The sequence below is a fragment of the Oryx dammah genome, unplaced genomic scaffold (assembly GCF_014754425.2).
Source record: "Oryx dammah isolate SB20612 unplaced genomic scaffold, SCBI_Odam_1.1 HiC_scaffold_28, whole genome shotgun sequence".
Taxonomy (NCBI): domain Eukaryota; kingdom Metazoa; phylum Chordata; class Mammalia; order Artiodactyla; family Bovidae; genus Oryx; species Oryx dammah.
In genome coordinates, this window is record NW_024070212.1 from 11,839,044 (window position 1) to 11,854,215 (window position 15,172).

The 15,172-nt window shown below is 53.7% G+C and overlaps 1 protein-coding gene across 2 annotated transcripts in view; it reads right to left on the minus strand.

Moving 5' to 3' along the window:
- Positions 1–684: 684 nt before the first annotated feature.
- KIRREL1 (kirre like nephrin family adhesion molecule 1) overlaps positions 685–15,172 on the minus strand; it is a 104,332-nt gene continuing 89,844 nt past the window's right edge. Inside the window, exons 5-15 of one of the 2 annotated variants that reach the window (XM_040230193.1) lie at positions 13,647–13,797; positions 12,541–12,646; positions 12,244–12,392; positions 11,947–12,074; positions 10,950–11,124; positions 10,755–10,855; positions 8,948–9,146; positions 7,323–7,430; positions 7,051–7,190; positions 6,426–6,503; positions 685–6,157 (exon numbers count right to left, since the gene is read on the minus strand). In XM_040230193.1, the coding sequence (XP_040086127.1) occupies positions 5,681–6,157; positions 6,426–6,503; positions 7,051–7,190; positions 7,323–7,430; positions 8,948–9,146; positions 10,755–10,855; positions 10,950–11,124; positions 11,947–12,074; positions 12,244–12,392; positions 12,541–12,646; positions 13,647–13,797 (1,812 nt within the window). In that variant the 3' untranslated portion in view covers positions 685–5,680. The remainder of the gene's footprint in view (positions 6,158–6,425; positions 6,504–7,050; positions 7,191–7,322; positions 7,431–8,947; positions 9,147–10,754; positions 10,856–10,949; positions 11,125–11,946; positions 12,075–12,243; positions 12,393–12,540; positions 12,647–13,646; positions 13,798–15,172) is intronic. The other variant, XM_040230194.1, reaches the window with a different exon arrangement.

A 15,172-nucleotide genomic window follows, 5' to 3' on the forward strand; every position in this document is an offset into this window, starting at 1 on the left:
AACATTATCTGAAAGCAGCTTTTTTTTTTCTTTTTTTGCCAGTTATCCTCTAACACTGCTGTGAAAAGAGCAAAGTAAAATCTCTGCAAATTCTACTAAACTTGGGGAATCCAGAATTTCTCAGCAGGATGGCCTGTGTGTGTGCACTGCTGCGCCATCTGTTTTTTCATTCTGTCTCACTTCAAGTTCAAAGGGCTGGTGACCCGGCAATTTTGAATTTTTACCCAAACCACTGCATTTTAAAGTAAATGAAATCAGTCCTGTTCACCCTCACACTACCAAATCCTTTGGGATTTGGATCCCAGAGTCAGTCTCCCCTTCCTATCCCCATAATCAAATTTGGCACTGAACATTTGGATCCTGTATTCCAAAAGCAGGGAGCCTCTGGCTGTTTGTCCCTGAACTGCCACAATTGGCCTTAGGCTTTTGCGACACTCACAAACTGGTGAATAAAACGTGTTTGCCCCACGGCCTGGAGGTGACACAAATAGACAGTCTCTGCCATCTCAATCCCAAAATCAATCTTCTCCAATTCAGATCATTTCACCCCAAATCAGCCAAGCTTTTAAGTAACTAAAGCTGCTTGTACATTAAACACCACAAAACATGGTACTTTTTAAAACATTTATATTTATATATATAAAAAAATTAAATATATATAATATATAGTGTGTTTGAGACTAAAAATATAGTACATAATATTTAAAAAAAAGGAAAATGAAAAAAGGCAGAATAGGAAAAGGTGTGAGGGACAGAAATACACATTGCTAAAAATCTACGATGGTTTGTCCTAACAAAAATAATATTTTTTTCTCTTAATTATCATCATGGATCCATTTATTATCGGGGCTTGGGTGGAGAAAATTTCATGGGAGCCAGAAATGGAGGTTGTAATCCCAAGAAGAGTGGGGTTAGAAAATGTGACCACAGGGAGCCCTGGACCTCATTCTAGTGTGATTGGAGGCAGCCAAATCTCCTGGGTCACTATTGCTAGCAAGACTGTGTCAGAGTTTGATTGTATTGGCAACTTGGCTGCTCTCTTCCCCAGAGTCAGGGGTACTCCCAGGAGACAGCATCTAAAAATCTCCAGATGAAGAAGACCCCCATTGGCCCACCAACACTTGCAAAGGCCAGTGGTTGGGGACAGCAAAAAGCCAGGATTAGGGGACAGGAGATTGGTAGGAATGAGTGACAGACAGCTCTATGCAAACGGAGTTATTATCATTACTGTTATTATTTTTAAGGGCAAGCTTGTACCAGAATCGCCCAGTATGGTCTGTGACTTCTGCGCAGCAATTATTCCTCCAGGGACAGGGCCTGGAGCTCCCTCACAGTGATGCAAGAAAATGTGATCCTCTCCCCCGACCCACCCCATCTCCTTTATTCTGAGATATCCTGAGCCACACATCCTTCCATCCTCTCCAGAAGCCCAGAGCTGGAGTGTCAGGACCCAGCTGATAAGTGAGGCCAGTGCCTTTCAGAAAGAGGCTGGCCTCCAGGAAGGGAGCCGCAGTGGTAAGGGGAAGGCCAGGAGAAGGGGATGGGATATTTAAATGCTAATTTAATAGCCTCTTCACAAAAATAAATGCCTTTCCAATTACATCCCTTGGTCTGTGCACTTCAGTGGTCTGTTATCACCTCCTCACTGGTCCCACCAGAGTCAGAAGCTTCACTAATGCCTTTCAAGTGATTGCCCGCCATGCAGAAGGGCCTGGAGAGGCACAGAGCGGGTGACCTGGCTCACGGCATGCAGCACCAAACTGGCAGAGAAGCCAGGGTTTCTGAGGCCTGGGCGCTTTGCGTACAGTGGGGACAGAATCACTCTCTCAGCAAAGAGTGAGGAAGTGATGTCACTGAGCCAGTTCAGCACAGCTGGCAGAGGTCCCGGCTTCAACACGGCTTTCTCCAAACCCGAGTGGTCTGTGTACAATAGCAGTGCACATGAGCCAAATACACTGAGACGCCATCTGATTCCATCTGAGAAAGCCCAGGACCTGTGGCTCCTGACAGACAGCCACCCATTTAATGAGAGGGTACCAGGGCAAAAGAGACTCCAGGGCAGTGTGCTCCATCTTGTCAAGCAGAAGAGGCTGTCCTCAAAATTACCAGAAAAGCAGCACCTGGACAAGGAGGGCATGCAGTGCTTGGAGACGAGAAGGGTTGGGGTGAGATCAAACTAACCTCTTTCATCCCAAGCAGGCAAGGTTATCTGTGAGAGCATAGCGCTGCTTTCCTTTCTGACTTACGTTGGACTTTGCTTCATGCAAATATTGTGGCTAGACTTTGGTGGGGGACGCCGAATTTAGGATGCAAGCTGGACCCTCCACAAGGAAGACTGTGGGTCATCCAGAATCACAAGAACCTCTTCAAGACACAGAACTGAAGTCAATAACTGCTGGACTCCCTCCTCACTACCACCTGCCCTTCTGAACTGCTCCTGAACAGACAGGTCAGCTGTTCTCACACCTTGCCCTCTAGCTCAAGACACCTTACCCTGCAGGCTTCCCCTTGCTCAGTGAGACCAGCTTTCTGGGCCATGGGAGTCCTCCAGAGGATGCAGGCAGAGTGTGGCTGCTTCCATTTTTCCCTACAGAGGTTACCTGGAACCTGGGGGCACAGTGAAGGAAACTCACCATGCCCTGCCTTGGCCGGAGACACCTTTGCAAACCCATCAGGCTTCTGAGTGGGGAACAGCACAATGTCCAAAGGATACTCCCACATCAATTTCACCGAGGTTTAGGATATTCTTTTTGCTGCTGTTTGAGATCAAGGGGTTTTTACTGGAAACTCATTCACAACACTTCTGACAAGAGGATGAAGTCCACAGTGAAAGCTTCTTTCAAGAGGAGAACCTTTCAACTCCCCCCCACCCATCCACCTGCTGTTACCAAATCTTTGTCAGGAATGGCAGGCCCTTCCACCTCACCAAATGAAAATACGCAAGAGTCGGACAATCTGAGGTTTGTACAATTCTCCCTCCTCATCTTAAAGACTAGAAAATAGTGGGCAATGAACCTAGAGGTTAGGCCAAGGTCACTCAGTAAATGGCAACTTCAGAACTGAGTCCCACGTCTCCGGATGCCTTGCTCTTCCCACCAACACTAGAATGTCGAAGGTAGTCAGGATCACCGGGGCCGAGGCCCCGTGCTGGAGGATTCCAGCCTTGGGTAAAAACTGCCCAAGCTCAAGGGCATCTGCCACGCCCCAGAAAGGCAATTCCATTGGCCTAACAGGTCAGTCCCCACTCTGATCAGCCCAGAGTAAACACTGCGCGGGGTAGAGGCAGTCCTGAATGCTGATGTTTCCCTGTGCCTTGCACAGAGTTCACAGGGAAGTAAGGGAACAAGGAAGTAACTCTATCTGTCTTCCAACACCCATGGGTCCCTGCAGTGTCAGCTGAGTTACTGTGACCTCAGGGCCTCCTCCTCTCCACCAGCAGAATGGACCCAGTACTGTAACCAAAAAGGAGGAAACAAGAGAATGCGGCCAAACCCCAAACAGAAGTCATTTGGAATGTTCCTGTTTAAAAAGCCACCATCTTTAGATTTTAACTGTTTAGATTACCCCGTGGCTTCTGTGAAAATCATCAAAATATGCCTGAATTTGCACAGGGACGTGCATCCTTATGGGATCATGTCACCAAACTCACAGAAAAGGACTGTGCAGGAAGGAGTCAGCTTCCAGGGATAAGGATGGAATAATGCTGTGAACCTATGAGGCCTCTGAAAGGGCCCGTCCGTGGGACTTGCCCATGCTGAAGTGGAGAAGGATGCAGACGCAGCCTGAGAAGCCAGAACTGGAGCTACAGGGTATGCGCTGTCCTTACTGCCAGGGGATAGCGAGGAATGTCACCCCACAGACCCATCTGCAAAGGTGGCGATGGCCCGTGGCTGATGAGCATGTAACTCATTAAAGCGAACATGACTAATGAATGGCGACCACGAGAAAGGGCAAAACGCATTCTGGGAATTGTAAGAGGACCCTCCCGTTAGGGCTGAGCTAAGGGAAGAGCAGACCACGCTTCTTGGGAAGGGAAGGCCGGGGCAGAGGAGTGAGTTCTCTTTGGAGCGCCCGTTCTCTTTGGTCAGGAGGTGGCGGCTGAGAATGTGGAATGCGTATGTGGGCGTGGTGCGGTGTGTGTGTGTATGGAGGTGAGGGTGGGCGTGGGAGGCCTTGTGAGCCGCGGCTGCCTGCAGTGCCTTTCCGCGTGAGCTTACTGGGTCAGCCCTTTCTCTTACTAGGTCCCCTCGCCCATCTGTCCCCTAAACTCTGCAACACTTGGCAGTGAGTTTGTGCTGACCGTACCAGATCCCTGTGCAGCCACCCACACAGGGCCGGTCAACCAAAGCCGGACACTCAAGGCACTGAAAGTGGAAGAAATAATCTGATTGGTCCAGGGGGGGCGGGAAAGATACGTAACAAACGAAAACCCGTCTAAAGAGAACATCTCCCACAGATGTCCCCCAGAAGGTGGCCTCTAACCAGCTGGTCAGCTCTGGGGTAGGACAGCAGAGCCTGACAGCCAGGCCCTCTTCTGGTCCTGTAGAGCCCATCGGGTGACAGGTCTCACCACCTGAATGTTTAAAAATGGATTCAAAGTGCTTCGAGATTGAAAGAGTAATGGAAGGTACTGGAAATCTGATAGAGAACAGGTTCCCCCTTTCCTTTCCACTGGGACTTGTATTTGGGTGGGGAGCTCCCTACAGCTTTTTTTTTTTTTTTTTTAACCCCAAGTGAGGGTTTTTTTTTTTTTTTAATTGTTTTGTTGTCTTTGAAAAATAGCCTATAGCATGCCCACTTTCACCACCACTCCCCAGGCAGGCTCATTAAAGCAGGAAGTGGGGCCTGCTGGGGAGGAGAGGGGCCTTGGATGGGCTCCCTCTAGCGTGGGCTCTGGAAACTGCTACGTAGTACGCTGCTGTCTTGCTGGCGACTCAGGACGTGGTTCCTGACCTATCCTTCTACATCACGACCCCCCTGACCTATCCGGCTGGCCCAGCACAGAGGAGGAGAAAGAAAGGGCAGCGTTAGGGGAGATACCTGGATCCCTCTGCAGGCAGAGAGACAGGGGTCCACAGTGGGCAGCCAAGATGACTTGGCATTTTAATCCCAGCTGAATGAGGGCTGGATCTGAAGTCGGTGCCAGGGATAAAAAAACAAATCCAAGGTCCCTTCTGCAGTCCCGAGGAGGGAGAGACGCACCCAAGGTGTGACGCGGACAACAGATGGGACGGGCCAGGCAATCTATCTGTACCAGAGCCACCCACCCCAACACTCCGTGTCCCCTGGGCCAAAGCTTGCTCCTCCCCACAGGACGCCCCCTGTCCGCTCACGTGAGACCAGAGGGGCGGCATAGAAAGGGAATGCAAAAAAGTGGCCCCTCTGCTCTCCGCAACCTTCACTTTCCCGGTCCCCAGACTAGGGCCAGGCAAGAGTGCAGGTCAGAAGAGACACATCCTCCCGAAGAAGAGGGAAGGGCAGGCCCAGGAGGCTGGGGCATGCGCAGAGCACCATCCTCGGGACGGGGTGTTTCTGGGAGACCTGCTCCCTGCCTGCTGCGGTGGGAGGAGGAAGGCCGGTCCAGGACGGGAGCAACAACGGGCAATGTCCCTGAATATCAGGGAACAGCTGTGAGAGCCTTCTCCTCTGCCCCGCAGAGATGCCCCGGCCAGGCGCCGCCCTACACATGCGTCTGCATGCGCTGCTGGAATCTCTGGCCGTAGTCCGAGTGCTGGGAGGTGTAGGAGAATCGCGTGGCGGTGGCGTACTTGCCGATGGGGTCGTATGCCTCGTATGGGGTCCGCTCCAGGCCGGACGGTGGGGCCTGGGGGTAGCCCAGCCGGTAGGTGGGGTACCCTGCTGCCCCGGGGAAGGGATGGGAATTGAACTTCTCATAGTTCTCGTAGGACAGCTGGCTGGCAGTGTCGTTGCCAGCGGGGGCAGCAGGACCAGAGGGCGTGGGCTCAGGGCCGTAGTCGGGGGCCGGGGCCCGGCTGTAGGTGTTGAGCTGGGCGTAGCCGCTGGAGTGGGAGAGGCGGGAGGAGGGGCGGCCGTCGAAGCGGGCAGGGCCGGGGGCACGGTAGTCAGCATAGAGCACTGCCCTGGAAGACGGGCGGTCTTCGTGGGCACGCACGTTGTAGTAGCCATTGGTGGGGTCCTGGGTGGCAATGAGAGAAGAGGATGAGAAGGTGGGTTCCTCTTGGGGAGGGGTGTAGAGTCTCATCGAGGCCTATCTGGGCCTCCTCTGGCTCTGCCCAGGTTCTCAGCCAATAAACTCTTCATCTCCTCTGTTCCCTCAGTAATCTCCTGACCCTTCCTCCGCACACCTGCCCTCACCTCCGCTCTGGCCACCCCTGGGGCCCGCGATCCATGTCCCGCGCCCCCCCCAGGGGACCCTTGTGTGCGGGCCCTCCCCCCGTGCGCACCTTCATCTCATACTCCTCCCGGGTGTCGATGGTGTCACAACGCAGATCCTGCTTTAGGTCCACGTCATCCTTGAAGGACTGCAGAGGAGCAGGGGCTGGGCATCAGGAGCTGGACACCTGCTCTCGCCCGCCTTGCCCCCCGCATCCCCACACCCAGAGGCCTCCTGTTAACAGGAAGGGTCTGGGGCAGGGGCAGACTTGAACCCTGCGTCCTCTCCCCGCAGAGACTCTGGAGCATAGTGGCCAGACATATGGGTTCTAGCACCAATTCTGTGATAATGTATGTCCCTGCCTCTCTCTGGGGCTGTTCTTCATCCGAGCACTGAGGCAGTTGGGCCAGAGAACTTCCAGTTGGGTCAAAAAACTCTTGACACGCTGTTGCGGGGAGAATGGGGTGAAGGAAGCCTGTGTAGGTCCCACCTGCCTGTCCTTTGCTGGGAGAAAATTAGCCTGGGGAGCGTGTGCATGTTTACGTGTCTGTATGTATGAGAGTGTGTGGCGGGGAGGGGACGGGACCAAAGGAGGTCAACTGAGGGAGCAGAGAGTGGCAGTTTCAGTGACCTGGGGTGGGGCTGGTCCCAAGAGTGTGAAGAAGAGGGTAGGCCAGGCAGGAGCGGACGCTCACCGAGTAGATGGCCTTCATGACACGGGTCGCCGTGGAGACGCTGGCAGTATCGTCCTCCCGGTCAGAATGCATCGTGAGTGGCTCCCGGTTCACGGTCTCCACTTTGATGTCCAGCTTCCTCAGGGTCACGTCTTTGCGACCTGGGGACAAGGGCCGCAACCTGGACCCACCTGGCCTGGAGAGGGCAGCTGCTAATCCCTCCTCGCCCCTCCCAAGCCCTGCCTGTCAGAGACCCTCAGGAGGGCTGTGGCCCCAGCAGGGCCCATACTCACTGCCTTTGCGGCGCCGGTAGAGAAAGAACACCAAGGCGACAAAGAAGAAGATGAGCAGAATGCCTGCACCAATGGTGGCCCCGGCGATGATGCCCACGGGTAACACCTCTGCAGATGTGGGAAAGAAGGGAGGAGGGTGAGGATGAGGTCACACGGGGGATCTGAGCTCAGCGATGGCTGAAGCTCCCAACAGCCGAGCTCCAGGCCCCCTGGACTTTGCACAGGGTTACGTTTCAGCTGAGTTCAGTGAAAGTCAAGGTGGGATTTGAGAGGAAGTCTGCATTTTGTGTTTGGATTTAGACCTTCACTTCAACTTCATCAGAGTTGGGGTCGACTTGACCCTGGCCGTGGTGGTCTGCCTGTCCCTCTCTTGCAGCCCGCCTGCCTGGGAGACTTGTCTCTCCTTCCTGGGCTGGGTCTTGGCTGAGGTTGGCTGTCCCCAGACTTCCCCATCGGCACCTGTGTTTCCACCTCTTTCACTGCCTTCCTCGTCCACACCATTGTGACTGCTCCATCTGCACCTAATCTCCCAGGGCTCAGGCAGTTCTGGTTGGATCCACCTGCTCCTTGGAGATGAGAAGGACCCAGAAATCCTGCCTCCAGTTTTCTCTCCCTTCCTGTCTGTCCTGGATGGATCAGATCCATGTAGGGCTCTTCCCTTTCAGAAGTGTTTCCTGCAGAGCCCTCCTTACTCGTCTACTCTCTTCTTTCCCACCAACTCCTTGCTCTTGCTGGTGCCCTTAGCTAAGACAGACCTCCTCCCCTGCCCCGCCACTCCCCCCACCGACCCCTGCCACGGTTACTTCTCCCCATCTCCCACATCAAATAGCTCGTTCTTACTAAAAAAAACTCTTTCTCATCAGAGTTGGGAGCTTCCAAGAAACTCAAAAGCATTGTCTCTTTTATCAGGCTAGAAATGCCTTAAGGGAGAGAATATGTGTCTCCTATCAGACTAAGGATTTATGAAAAGGTGCGTGCGTGTGTGTGTGTGTGTGTGTGCGCGCGCGCGTGCGCGTGCATTCAGTCATATCCAACTCTTGCAACCCCATGGCTGAAGCCTGCCAGGTTCTTCTGTCCGTGGAATTTTCCAGGCAAGAATACTGGAGTGGGCTGCCATTTCCTTCTCCAGGGGATCCCAATGCAAGGATCAAACCTTGTCTCCTGCATCAGCAGGCAGATTTTTAACCACTAGCACCTCCTGGGAAGAGGTTGGGGAACCAAAGCTTCCTATTCTATGCCAAGTACTCCACGAATATTGTCTCATTTAATCCTCATACCAACCTAGTGAAGTACGGAGTGTTACTACCTTTACAGATCATTTCATTTTTCTGCATCTGAAGTCATTTCCTGCCACTCTCTAGGTCCTCCACTAAACTGAAAGTTCCCGGATGGCAAGGACTGTGTTCATTTACATCTGTCCCTGCGGCTCCTAGTGCGGGGCCTGGCACATAGCAGGTGCTCAATGAATGTTTAAAAAAGTGAGTCGGTTTCCCAGCTGAGCACAAGATCAGGCTGTGGTGGGCCCAAGAGAGAGCAGTGTCTCTGAGCCATGCCCCTGGAGAGAAGAGGGAGCGGAGTCCCCAGGCTGCCCTGTGCCCTGGAGACACAGCCAGCGCTGCAGTTACCTCGCTCTTCCAGCTGGATGATGGCCGTTCCCGGGCCGAAGCTGTTCCAGGCAGTGCAGTTGTAGTGGGTCTGAAAGTCGGCCTCCATGACGTTGTTGATGGTGAGCGTGGACAGGACCCCACTGCCCGAGTTGGTCCTCTCCACCGTGTAGCGTTCCAGGGTCCCCACCTCCAGGAAGTTCTCCTTCCATGCCCAGGCCTGGGGTGGGAAGGGCAGGATGGGATGAGGAAGAGCAAGTGGTGGAAACACCTGACCCACCAAAAGGCATAGCCATATCCTCACCCCGTGTGCCCTTCAGCCCAGACCCACACTCACCCTACAACAAGCCCAAGCCACACCTGCTGCCTCCAACCCTGGCATCAAACCTCCCATCTAAGAGGAGCAGCAGCTCCCAAACAGGCTCGAGACACATGCTGTGACCATTCAGATAAGCGTAGGGACACGCTTTAACGTGAGGATTCCTGGGGCTTAGCTCCTAAACATGACTCTCTAGGTCACAGGCCCAGGAATCTCTCTGTTTAGTGGTGGTTGTTGTTGAGGCAAGGGAGAGCAATTTGATTCGGGAAGCCAGCAGACCTGGAAGATGGTAGACCAGTGTCCCAAAGACACATCATTCCCAAGTTAGAATTCAGGCTTCTCTTATTGGGAATCTCTATTTTCGTAACAACCCCAGCTAATCCAATGAACCGACATGTGGGAACAAGTCCTGGACGGACAGCCAAGAACTCTGGGCTCTTGGCCTGATCCTCCCTTTGAGCCCTGGGTGGCCGCCCCCTCCCATCTCTGGGCCTCAGTTTCCTTCACCTATAAAAGGAGAGGACCAGGCTAGATAGAGTAGATAGTGCTCCAGCTTCCCTCCAGCTTTGATAGTCTGAGGCTCTTAACTAAACATATCTTCGGCCTCGCCTTTAACCACCCCACAGCCAGCCCCGCATGAACCCACCCACCAGCTCTGGAGACCCATCCACAGACCCTTATAAATGAGTGGGAACTGTCGCTGGGAGGGGTCTCTCCTGGGCTCCTCCATCCCTTGTACTCCAGGCTGGGGCATGCCCCCTCCATTGTGTCCCTTCCCTCAGAGTGGAGCCCCAGCGAGAGAGAGCCTCCGAGAACTGGCTCTTTTCCAGGGATCAGTCCTCCTAGCTCTGAAAGCGAGGCCCCCCGGGAGCTGAGCCGCCCGCTGCCCAGGCGGCCGTGGTAATGAAGTGTCCCTGGGCAGCCCTGGAGTTAGCCAAATGGTCATTAAATGTGATGAGGGGTTTGACGGTTAATGGTCACGGAAGGAATTAATGGCTCATGGTGTGGGGGAGAGGGAGGGGGTGGAGAGCGAGGGGCGGGGTGCTGGTAGGAGGAGGAAGGCAGGAGAAGGGAGGGGAGTGGGCAGCTGGGTGGGATGGAACTGATGGGGCAGGGCTGGCGCGGAGGGCAGGGGAGGCGGCAAGGAAGAGATGGGAAGGTTGAGGAAGGTGGAGGAGATGAGGGAGAGGAGCAAGCAGGAGTGAAAGCCCAGGGGAATGAGCAGCACATCCAAGGAGACTTCACCAGGCCTTTCACACTAAGGCAACAGCAACCCTGTTCAGTAGGGATCACTGCCCCCATTTTATGGATGAGGAAACTGAGGTTCCAAAGACCAAGTAACTGGCTCAGGGTCACACAACAAGGAAGAGAGGAGGTGGCGTGTGAGCAGGGAGAGGGACAGAGTCAGGGGATGAGAAGCGCAGGGCATAGGAAGGGCCTGGGAAAGCCGGAGGGGAGGCTGAGGCAGGTAGGGAAATAAGCGGCTGGCCCGAGGCCTGGCCCACTCACAATGCGGTCTGGTGGTGGCGTACTGCCGATGAAACACTCCACCTTGCCGCCGTCGCCCCTGACGGCGTACTGCACGGCCTCGCTGGAGATGATGGGGGGCCCTTCAAGCAAGAGGACAGGGTCAGGGCCAGCTGGAACCTCCAGCAGCCTGCCCCCAGGCACCGCCCCGCCCCCCACCTTCCTCAGGCCCCTCACCATTCACGTAAAGTGGCACCTCCCGCTCGGCCACTCCGATCCGAGGCACAATGGCCCGGCAGGTGTAGGTGCCGGCATCGGCCTGGGTCACCGACTTCAGCAGCAGCTGGTTGCTGTTACTCAGGACCTGGGCAGAGAGAGCAGCCTCGGGTGGGGAGCCAGGAGGCCTGGGCCCCTAGATCCGTGTGGGCCCCCGCATTAGAGGCATTGGAAAGAAAGCAGGAAGGGCCACAAGTGAATTCCCAGGAGGGAAGCAGAGTCCCGAATCTTATCTGGTCCATCCCTTGACTCTAAAGAGGTTAGCATTTAGACACAGCATCTCTGTAAGAGTGGGCAGACTTGGGTGGAGGTGCAAGAGGGCAGGTGAAGCTGCCGCGATTTTTAAAAGAGGATGCAGCCACTGCTGGTGACCTCTCCTAGTGTTTCTCTTGCCAAATGAGGAAGTTTTGCTCTAAAATCCCTCTTTCTGCAACTTTGGCCCAAACTGTCCCATATAGGTCTCTGCTGCTGCTGCTGCTGCATTACTCAGTCGTGTCCCACTCTTTGCGACCTCGTGGACTGTAGCCTACCAGGCTCCTCCGTCCATGGGGATTTTCCCGGCAAGAGTACTGGAGTGGGGTGCCAGTGCCTTCTCCAATAGGTCTCTGCAGAGCTGTAGGATTCAGCCTTCTCTAGCGCATCACCCTGGCCACTCCACCCTCCTATGCAGCATTCACTGACCAGGTATCTTGCCACAGCAGCAGCTCCAGTCCGGCCCCCTTTCCCCATCCCACCCACAGGTCACTGTCCCTCTCACTGCCACTGAAGCAGCCAGCTGTCTGCCAATGAGGGGTGGGGTTGACTGCAAGCACCGTCCTTCTCTTCCAAATCCAGGGAACTTGGAAATATCCCAGGTTCAACTTGAAAAATGAATGCTGTGCCCCCTGAGCCTGCCTCTTCCCAACCTGTGGCCAGGCTCCTACCGCCCAGGGTTCAGGAGAGGCGGAGAGCTTCTTACCATGTTTGAGTCCTTTTTAGTCCAGGTGAGGGTGAGGGGGGGATTCCCAACCCAGACACAGGTGAGGGTCACATCAGAGCCAATATCTGTGGTCGTGGGTTTAGGGTCAACTACAATCCGAGGGGCAACTGAGGTAGAAAGGGAGAAACAGATCCTCAGGGTCCTGAGCTCATCGGGGTGGCGGGGTGGGGGGGAGGGGGGAATTCCAATCCTCCTCCTGCCTTGTCTCTCAGCCCCACAGAGCCTCCCCCACCCCACCCCAGGTCCCTTAAAGCCCTTGCCCCTGCAGCTACTCACAGTGGACATTGACTAGAGTGCTGACATTGGTGCTCCCCACTTTGTTGTGAACCTCACAGGACACAGGCTCCGTGAAGAAGGAATAATCGACATTGGTTTCATAGCGACTCTCATGGGCATCTTCAATCAGGAAGCCCCCCTTGGCCCACCTGGAGGAGGCAATACAGCAGGGTCAGGCCTTGGAGCCCTCTCCCCGACATCCAGCGGCCTGTCTTCCCCAGTCCCCCAATCCGGACCTCAAGGGCCTCCCAGTATCCCTCCCCAGGGTGTGCCCCCTCCCCGCCCCTCCCCTCCTACCTGTAGCCCAGGATCTCCGGGTTGGCCGTGGCCTGACACGTAAAGATGACGCGCTCGCCCTCCTGTACCGTCTGGGGCTCAATAGACAGAGTCACCGTAGGAGGGTCTGCAAAGCAGAGGATGGCAGGTCAGGATCTTTTCTGTCTCTCAAATTTCTTCTTCTCACTCTAGCACATACACTGAGACCTCACCCGTGTGGTGATCTGGGAATTTGAGTTTGCAGTGTACCAGCTCCAGTAAATAAGCTTTCCTCACCTTTATTCCAGGAGCCTCTAGGGGCCGGCTAGGGTGAGGACCAATAGTGATACCAAAGGGACAAATTAGTCAGACGGTGTAGTGACCAACTGTGACCACTAGGCGTCAGTGTGGGTTCGCTAGGCTCACTAGCCCGCATGGGGGTGGGGCGTCTCTCCAGTTGCTGCCCACACTTCCACTCTTGGGCAGTGGGAATTTATTGAGCACTTACCCAGTAGCATACTCCATGTGAGATGCTCTTACACTATATCTCACTTAATGCTCACAACCCTGAGAAGCAGGTATAGGTCATCACAATCCCTTATCTGAAACCCCTGGAATGAGATGTGTTTCAGAATTTGGAATTTTTCAAATGCTAGAAAGGTTATGGTGACTACAGACCATTTATTGTGTAAGACCCCCAGCAGAATCTGGGCAACATCCCATAGAAACACACATTAATAGTGAAATGTACGGCTATTCCAATTGAGTTATTAAATAAAAGACTACAAAGAGCTTCCGTTCAGGTTTTGCCACCCAATCACTTTTGGTTTGGAATTTCCGATAAGGAGCTGTAGGCCTGTGTTTTATTTTTTGCACATATTCAGAATTAGAAACTACGGCTCAGAGAGATTACGTCATTGCCCAAAGTCACACGGTTTAAACCCGGGAACTGCCTGGCTCACAGCTGATACCTCTTGTGCCAGCTCTCAAAGCCTACGGTTCAAAGCAGGAAATCGAAGAGGACAAACGAACGGAGCATCTGTCCCGGGGCCCCTGGGGGATTCTTCTGTGCTTCCCAAAGGGTGCCACCCCCCAGGGTGCACGCTGACCCGCCCCGCCCCACCCCCGCTCCCTGGGACCCTACTCACGGTGCACGTCGAGCTCAATGGACGTCTCCTTGCCACTCGGGATGGCCTCGTTCACGCTGCGGCAGGTGAAGACACGCCCAATGTCCAGGTCTGTAGGGTTGATGAGCAGCTGGCTAACGGTGGTCTCCCTCTTCCCATCCTTCAGCAGTTCCTGGGGCGGGAGGATGAGGTGGGGAATAAGGGTGGAAGGCACGGTCAAGCTAAAAGCCCCTTCCGCTGCTCTTGGGGTGACCCACACAGAGCTAGGCTTGCTGGAGGGGCATTTAACCTGAAGCTCTGCCCTTCCCCCAGCCCCTATCTCCTCCTCAGGTTTAGGGTTTTTTTTTTTTTTTTTAAACTAATAGACTTTATTTTTTAAGAGAAGTTTTAATTTTACAGAAAAATTGAATAGAAAATACAGAGTTCCCATATATCCTCCTCCCCAACCCCAGTTTCCTGTTATTAACATAATGCATTAGTGTGATACATGTTACATCTGATACATAATACAAGTAATGACCCGACGTTGATACCCTATTACTAACCGAGGCCATAGTTTTCATTAGAGTTCACTCTGTGTGTTGTATAGTTTTCTCCATCGTTTTAAGTCTCGTTCCTGGAATTCCCTGAGTCCAACCCAAGCCCGTCCTTTTCTGGAAAGTCTTCCTTTGCTAATCTCAGCTCTCAGGACCCTCTCCAAGACTGAACGTGTGGCCCTCACAGGCAACCTGTCCTCCACACTGCTCTGGTCACATCCACCTTGCCTCTTAGGCACTGTGCTGTGCATGGCTCTCTCCTGCTAGACCATAAATTCCTTGAGGGCAGGGAGGGGACTCACAGGCTCAAAGTCTCATAATGGTTCCATGATACCCAACCTGAGGTCCCCAGACAAGATCGTAGGACCCTTGAGCTGTTTTCCAAGGCTGTTTGCACACTGCCTAGGGGAAACCATAATATTAGGCAAAGTGGCAGCCCACAGTTTGACAGCAGTACAAGCATCTCACTAGGCCTGATGTGGTACTGGGGCAGCACCAGTCCAGTGCAGCAACACTGGCTTCCTCGGGCTGCTTCAAAGCTCTATCTTCAATAAATGTAAAAAAAGGAAGGGGCAGTAGATGAGAAATGGCCATTGACCAGTCGGCTTGTTTGGTTGCCAAATATTTCAAAACATGTAACCATAGAGGGGAAAAATGACAGGGTTCTTGGTGGTGAGAAAGTTAAGCACCACCGAAGCCAAACTGCTTGTCAAATGGTGAACTGAAGGCCAGAGAGACGTGAATTGTCCGAGGTGACACAGAGTGTCGAGGGCAGAGCAAACCCAGGCATTTTCTGGAGCCACACAGGTGGAAGGTCTCTCCCCTCAATGAGAAGTGTCTCCTGCAGCATCTAGCAAGCAGCTGGGTACACCTGTGCCTGTCCCCAGCTGGCAAGAGGAGCTCCAAATAGGAGATCTGGATTCTAACTCCAGCTCCACCTCAACTTTGCCGTGTGATCCTGGGCAAGTCATTTGATGTCCTTCTTGGCAACAGGTTACTCATCTATAAAAC